We start from the raw sequence: 8,412 nt of genomic DNA, 5'->3' as shown, positions 1-8,412 counted from the left end.
TTGGGAAAGCCTGCTCCATTTGTATTGATACTGTGTGTTGTACAATTGTACAAGTTTGGAGAGGGGAAGCTGCATACATCTGACCTCCCAGAGTGAATTTAAGATCAAATTATAGATGAAATGAATATATAAAAATATTTTCATGCAGGAAGTATAATGCAGATTTTCACGGAGGTTGTTTAGAATGTGATTAACTTATGAAGTCTTCCCACCAAATTCACTAGTAATTAATTCTTCTTCACAGGTGAAAGTCAGAGTCCTAAATAATAAGGATGAATCTAAGGAAATGTTTCAGAATTCCATAATTCGAATTATCTGAATCTCACTCTTGGTTTTACTTAACTGACTGAAAGACTGTTATCTGCTAGGTTCCATCAGTCATCAGTTACCTTCCATTCTATAGCTATCATATGAACTGTATGCCAAAGCGCTTGATGCAAATTGTGATACATGATGTTAAAATGGTCGAGTCAAAAGAATATCAGTTGGATACTTGTAGTGACTTTAAATCACTTTTTTATTTGCCCTCATTTCTTGTGTCTTCTTCTTTGTGGTAATTGATTGTCTACATTTCTTGTTAAACTGGCTGATTTTGCTTTCAGATTCCTTTTCAGAGCTCATTTTGTCTTCTCCTTTCCCCAGACTTTCCCCTTCTCATTCATCATCCAATTTCCATCATTTTTAGTGCAGTCCATCAAGGGTAGGCATTTTCAAAAAGCTTTTTATTCTTCTAAGCTCTAGTGCCTAAATAAAGAGATGGTTGCTAAGAGATTTTGCAAAGCATCATTAAGAGGGTATGATTTGCTCTTTTCCATACCTTCCATGCACAGGTTTCAGATCAGAATTTGAATTCAAATCAGTAACTGGGATGGCGGCGTCCCAAAATATTTCTGTGTTGAAATTGTGACCATGGACAGAATACAAGGAGAACATGCCAGTTCTGTGCCACCTGGAGAACAAGACACAGGACTAACTGTGTTAGGAAAAGTATATGGGTTCTTTCAGATTTGTGATCTGGAAAGCAAAGGATTCATCACTTGTCAAGACATGCCAGTAAAACAGAACTGGCTATGTGAAATGCAGAATAAGAGAAGCTCCCAATGCCTTTAATGTGTTGAGACTGCTTAATTTAGAGATAAAAATTGTAACACCCTCCTGACATGTAGCATTTAATACACTCTCTTTGAATTTTTACATAATGCTTGCATTTGTTTCCACAGTCAAAGCAACAAAAATGTGGAAAATCAAAGTGAGTGAAACAAAGAAAAAATGCCTCAGGAACTTAATTCCATTCTCAATGAAAAAGTTGAAATTCCAGTAAATTTATTACTTTGAGATATGCCACAGCATCATGAATCATAGAATCATAGAATCATAGAATAGTTAGGGTTGGAAAGGACCTTAAGATCATCAAGTTCCAATTCCCCTGCCATGGGCAGGGACACCTCACACTAAACCATATCACCCAAGGCCTCGTCCAACCTGGTCTTGAACACTGCCAGGGATGGAGCATTCACAACCTCCCTGGGCAACCCACTCCAGTGCCTCACCACCCTAACAGGAAGGAATTTCCTCCTTATATCCAATCTAAACTTCCCCTGTTTAAGTTTTAACCCGTTACCCCTTGTCCTATCACTACAGTCCCTAATGAAGAGTCCCTCCCCAGCATCCCTATAGGCCCCCTTCCACAAAGTTTATCCCTCTGTTTTTTCAGCAAAAGTGTGTAAATAAAGTCTTTCATTTTGGTTTCAACTGACAGACAATGTGTAAACCAGACTCTCAGCTTTATCAGATATATATGTAGGAAATACAGAAGAACAATCTTTTAACATTATTCAATGTTCACAATAATCTTACAAAATTGTTCTTAAAATGTTTGAGGGACTAAAATCAGGTTTGCTGAAAACGTTGGTAGGAAAGCAACTATATAATAAAACCTTTGGAAATGAGATTCAGTGCTTATTGCAGAAATGATAAGATGATTTGGACCAGTATGTGGCAGAAAACAAGAATATGCTCATGCTTGACATGCAAAGCATAATTTCATTGTGTTAATCCATTTCTACTTCAGTACTTCTGGATAAAATAGAGGTGTGGTAGCAAAATAAATTCCGTATCTGGCAGTGTTCAAGGCCAGGTTGCACAGGGCTTTGAGCAACCTGGTCTAGTAGAAGGTATCCCTGCCATGGCAGGGGGTTGGGAATAGATGATTTTTAAGGTCCCTTCCACCCCAAACCATTCTATGATTCTATGAAAATATTTAATGCTTTATACTGAGCAACTGTACATTAGACATATACTATTAGTTATTCATTATGCTTGATTAGAATGACTAGTTAACTAGAATCCCTGTATTGCAAACCTGAGTTTGAAATCAGTACAGTTAATTTTGATTGCATTTTCCATGATGTTCACTTTCTGTAGCAAAAACATAAGTCAATAAAGTAAATCAGTTTTTTCCATAAAATTTACAAAGTATTGATCACTTTTGCATCCTGCTGTTTGTTGGTTTAGTGCTACTTAACGCTAATGAAGCATTGCTTCAAATCCAATATGCTCACATTAAGCTTTTTAATCTTTAGTCATGTGATATGAGGCATTTCAACAGACAGAGCCGAGTATCTAAAAGTACAGTTAAGTCCAGTGGAACAGATTTTGCATTGTTTTCTGATAATGTCTCTAACGTAGTAATTATATCAAAATTTACTCTTCCCTGATTATATCATGCTGTTTATTTTGAGATTATGTTAATACTGGTTGTTTGGAATTTTTCATTCAATTTCAAAATATCAAATGTGTTCAACCTTCAAACAAACAAGAGGTTTTCTGAGATTGCAAGAAGGCAAATTCTACCTGAGACTTGAAACCACATCTTTGCAGTTTGGGCCTTGAGGTCATGATGATTAATGAGGATTAGTGTTGCAAAATGTTTTAATGATTGTAGCAGAATTGGCCATTTGACCTCTATCTTTTTCTTTTGCAGAGTAAAAGCTTGGAATTTTCAGATAAGTAAACATAGTCGTCATGAAAGCACAGAGCACATTGTGTGGCAATGTAGATAATTTCTGTTTAAGCTGCAGTGGTATCTTTGAATAAGTTTTATTTCTTTTTAATTTTTAAGAGTTTCATACTGGAAGTATCTATGTGCTTTTACAGTAAGGCCAAAATGAGCAAATAAACAAAAACAGACATATGAGACCAACAATATCATTTTGTTTTCCTAAGAATAAACCCGGAACAAACAAACGTAAATTTTTGAAGAATAAAAACAAGAGGTTGGGCAAAACATTGGCTCAGTAATAGTGGTGTGGCCCCAGTTCACCAAACTCCTTAAATTACCCAGTGGGAATTTAATGGAGCAAAATGTGTGCACATCTTAAAAATCTCCCATTTTCATATTTTTTCAAGAAAATGCAAAAAATTCTGGTGTTTTCTACTGCTAAATTAGTATAATTCAGTTCAGAATTTGAACACTGAAATAGTGTAAAAAGAGTAATTTGCCTGAAATACCTCCTTCCTCATCAGTACCTTGTAGCATGTAAGAATTTTAGAAGAGAAGTGAATTTTTTAAAGTTTTTAGATCTAAGAGATAAAAATCTACAGCTTTGGGAAGATGGGTATGTTTAAGTGAGAAACTGGCAATAAGTCAGATGCATTGCTGATGAGGTAATTTATTTAGACTGAATATACATCAAGTTTTCTTAGGTTTTTTTTTTGGAAGCATGTAGCAATGCACAATTAATCCTGCTCAGAAATCCCTTCGGGACTATTCCAGATAGTTCTGTGCTTTAGAAGCTCTGTTGCTTTCCCTTCTCAAGATTACCTTGGAATTCCTTTCACTGCTCCTCCATTCAGCTCATACAGGTTTATAATGTATGCCCTAAACTCTTTGCTGCAGCCAGGGAAGTCATGGTTAATGCATTCAGCCAATTCTTACCTTGACTATATACAGCTTGGTGTATTGAATAGTGGTTTCTATTGTTCTTGGATAGCAGGATAAACTTTCTTTGGTCCTAAATCCATTCCCACAGCAGAACAGATTAACACTTTTGTTCTGATTAACTTTATCAACCTATTAGCTTGTAATTTAAATATGTTGTATATACCATAGATGTTCAAAGAAGGCATTAAAATATTAGCTAATAAAGCAGAGGACTTCACCAGTGTGCATTTATATTGCTTCCCAAGATGAAGAAAGGTTTTACTCTTCCTAGTGCTTGACTCCCAGTGGAAGTTCTTGCTATTGTAGTTGTTTGCTACTCTAGTTTTCTCATATTTCTGGAAATCTGTCTATAGCTGTTAAAAGAATTGTAGTAAGACGACTAGGGACCGATTTAGAGAAAATGTTGGAGGGGGTGTTTTTTATGCCTTTTTTTTAGATACTTTGGAAAAAATAAGTGGTTTTGTGGGGTGGTTTCGTGAAGTTTTGCCTTTTTTGGTGTAAGCATGATGAATTTCAGATGTAGACAGTCATGAACTACATTTAACTTGTCACAGGAGCAGCAGGTTTGCTCCTTGAACCGTGCAGGTTTCTTAGTTTTTATTTATTTATTTACACATTTTGAAGCAGCTTGAATTAGGATAGTATACCCTCTTTAATATTCTCGTTTAGAGAGTCTCTTGCTTGACCTCATGACCAGGATGCTGAGACTCCACCTCAAGGCCTAACCCTTCCCTGCGTGATTAGAATCTGTGTTACAAGGAGGTTGTTCTCACTGCTTTGTTGTAAAGGATTCATAAAGGCAAATAGTGAAGTCATAGAATCATAGAATCAGCTAGGTTGGAAAAGACCTCTAAGATCATCAAGCCAAACCAAGCCAAGCCAAGCCTAGGACTGCCAAGTCCACCATTAACCATGTCACTAAGGGCCTTACCTGTATGAGTTTTGAACACTTCCAAGGATGCTGATTCCACCACTTCCCTTGGCAGCCTGTTCCAATGCCTGAGCACCCTTTCAGTGAAAAAATTTTTCCTAATACCCAATATAAACCTCCAGTGATGCAGCTTGAGGCCATTTCTTTTTCTCCTATTGCTTGTGACTTGGGAGAAGAGACCAACCCCTTCTCTCCATCCTCCTGACAGGCAGTTGAAGAAAGTGATAAGATCTCCCCTGAGCCTTCTGTTCCCCAGACTAAACAACCCCAGTTCCTCAGCTGTTCCTCATCAGAGTTGTGCTCCAGATCCTTCACCAGCTCTGTTGCCCTTCTCTGGACCTGCTCCAGCATCTCAATGCCTTTCCTGTAGTGAGGGTCCCAGAACTGAACACAGTATTTGAGGTGCAGCCTCACTAGTGCCCCATACAGTGAAATCACTTCCCTTGTCCTGCTGGCCACACTATTTCTGATACAGGCCAGGATGCTGTTGGCCTTCTTGGCTGCCTGGGCACATTGCTGGCTCCTGTTCAGCTGACCATCAGTCAGCACCCCCAGATCCTTTTATACCAAGTAGTTTTCCAGGCACTTTTCCCCAAGCCTGGAGCTTTGCAAAAAAATCATTGCATAAAAGCAATTCTTGCTCAGTTGATGTTGTTTTACTCTGTGGTGTATTTGAATTTGTACTCTGGGAAACAAAAGGACCTATCCTTTCGTATTATGCATGTTCTGTAGAATCTACTCTTTCTCTCATCCTATAAACTGGGTTAAGACACTGCATGTTTCATCATTCCAGAGACTGCATTGTCAGTTACCTCTTAGCCTGGAAGAACTTGAAAAAGTTTTTGTTACATTGGATGCTGATGGAAATAGCTCACTTACGCTAAAGGAATTCACCGCAGGATTCAGTGAGTTTCGAAAGCATGCTTCTTATATAGAGTTTTATTCATACTCTATATGCTCCATACCAATAATGCATCATTTTGTCTTAACAGTTAACACTGCACATGGGGAGCCAGACTATTCCCTAGGTGTAGCAGATATATGCAGCAGATGAAGAAGTGGTCAAATTACTTGAATAAAGGGCTCCAGGGTCTTTCTCTCCTGTGTAAGATGGCAAGCCACGGCACAATATGAGACATACAGCATACCTATCTGAATTAAACTTGTTTTAAGCCATGGAGTAGATTTATGACTAAATCTTGAAAAATTTCCAGATCTTGCATTTTGTTTCATGTCTCATCGTAAGACCTGAGAGATGATTAGGATTAATATAAGTGCTGAAAATGTGTTGATACCGGTGTTACAGCTGTGGGAATGCTTTCTCTAACAAATTAATTCTTCAAGTGATGTTACTTTATTTCAAAACAAAACAGGATGAGGCAATTATAATTCCTGCATAAAGGGAGCTGTTAGGTTCTTTGCAACTGCCTACTTTGCAATAGCACTTTTACTGTCGTGTTCTCTGAGTTTGTGAAAGGGTTGTTTTCGCCCCAGCTGTGAGGCACCAGAAAGCATGGCAATATTAGTTAGTGAGACTGTTAGGTTTTTATGCAGAATCAATTTTGTGCTTAAATTTTAGCTCTGTTGACTATAAGCACCAGTTTTAAGCATTTTCTCCAGAAAACTAAATCTCTTCTATGTGTGAATGGTAACATTAAATCTCTACTTAAATACTATGTCTAGGCCCAGCAAACAGGACCTTCATTTTTGTTTGTAAATCATCAGTTATTTGAAAAGTTAATTCTTTCATGTCCCATGTCTCCCATTTTAGAGCTAGATCAAGTATCTTAATAACGAATGTATTTTAACCTGCAAATTGCCATTATTTAAAAATGAAACAATGTATTACTGCTTTACTTTTCGTAAGTGAGTTGTATATATTTCTTAGTTAAATGAAGACTATTTTCGTAAGTTAGTCCCTGCAAAGCCAAAATTTTCTGTTAAGCAAAGTTGTAAGTGGCTGCAATCTCCAGCAGATCCAGAGCCTGGTGATTCCTCCTTCCCAGCTGCTGGAGCCCAGTCCAGAGACCCAGATGGATGTGGCCACTGCTTTCCTGTTTGCAGGTTCAACAGGTAGTGAAGTTAAACATGTATCCCAGTGACACCCACATATGCACGCACACACAAAGGGCACGGACACATTAGGCTACACAAAATGCCACACACAAGGTACTGCCTTCAATAGTACTTGCCTTCAACACCTATGTATAGGATTCTCATGAAACATACGGCTAGACAGTGTAAAGCATGCTTCATTTTAAGCTGCACAGGATTGATATGCATTGACTAGGGATCCAGACTAGATAGTCATGCATTCTGCTAGGTGATGATGTTGGTATTCCTAGTAGAAACAGAAGCTGTACTAGATAAAGGCTGCTTTAGAAAACTAAGGAATGGAGAAAGCAGAGTAGTGTCTGGATAAAACTTGTACTGAACCAATTAGTGTGGAAGAATTCCGTTCATTCCTACAAAAGCTCCACTTGTTTGTTAATTTACTTGAACTCTTCAGACCAGTTGACTTCAGTAATGTCTATTCTTGCTTAGCCTCATGTTTAATTGAAACTGAATCAACTCATTTGTTAATCCATACTTATTTCTTATAATTAATTTTTCTATAGTATTCTCAACATTTACTAGAGCAAATACAAGGTAACATTGCAGCTAGTGAAAACTTGCTGAGACTTTCATGGAAGTCTCTTATGGCTATGGTATAGTGTCTCAGACATAACCACAGCTACAGATGCAGATGCTTCGAGATGTACCTGATTTGAACTTATTCATGGTCACAGATGCTTCAGGCTGTCCTGCTCCCATGTGGACTCATCCACAGGTCAGAGTTCCTTTGACTTAAGTTCACACTGGAGTTCCACTTTGTCCAGTACATCAGCACAGAAACAGCAGCAGGATGGAGCTCTGTTGGGCTTGGAGGAGGTGATCCTTGAATATTAACCAGCATTCTTGGGCCCCTCTTTCCTCTAGGGCCTTATCCCAAGGGACTCTTTCAAGCAGGCACTTGAAGAGGACGAAGTCTGCTCTCCTGAAGTCCAGGGTTATGAGCTTGCTTTTCATGCTCTTCCCTGCCCTCCAGATTCTGAACTCCACCATCTCATGGTCACTGCAGCCAAGATTTTCATATCCTTAGCAAGACCCTCCTTGTTGGTGGGTATGGGGTCCACCAGAGCACCTTATCTCGGGGGAAAATTATCATCAGTGCACTCCAAGGACCTCCTGGTTTGCTTATGTCCGGCTGCATTGTCCATCCAAAAAATATCAGGTGTTTGAAGTCCTCCATGGGGACCAGAACCTGCAAGCATGAGGCTGTTCCTATCAGAATGTTGAAGGTTCATCCACTTGTTCTTCCTGATCAGGTGGACTCTCACTATATGTTCCTCTTTCTCTGTCCTCTCTTTAATCCTAACACATAATCATAGAATCATACAATAGTTAGGGTTGGAAAGGACCTTAAGATCATCTAGTTCCAAACCCCTGCCATGGGCAGGGACACCTCACACTATACCATGTCACCCAAGGCTCTGTC

At 38.6% G+C, this 8,412-nt stretch overlaps 1 protein-coding gene across 1 annotated transcript in view; it reads left to right on the top strand.

The window, feature by feature from the left end:
• The first annotated feature begins 709 nt into the window (after positions 1-709).
• CRACR2A (calcium release activated channel regulator 2A) overlaps positions 710-8,412 on the top strand; it is a 37,160-nt gene continuing 29,457 nt past the window's right edge. The window contains 2 exon segments of the mRNA XM_057431177.1: positions 710-1,053; positions 5,668-5,783. Coding sequence (XP_057287160.1) covers positions 910-1,053; positions 5,668-5,783 — 260 coding nt within the window. The 5' untranslated portion in view covers positions 710-909.

The sequence above is a fragment of the Pezoporus wallicus genome, unplaced genomic scaffold (genome assembly GCF_028554395.1).
Source record: "Pezoporus wallicus isolate ANWC-B61680 ecotype Strahan unplaced genomic scaffold, APGP_CSIRO_Pwel_v1 scaffold_3294, whole genome shotgun sequence".
In the NCBI taxonomy this organism is placed as follows: domain Eukaryota; kingdom Metazoa; phylum Chordata; class Aves; order Psittaciformes; family Psittacidae; genus Pezoporus; species Pezoporus wallicus.
This window is presented reverse-complemented; position numbering and strand designations above follow the sequence as displayed.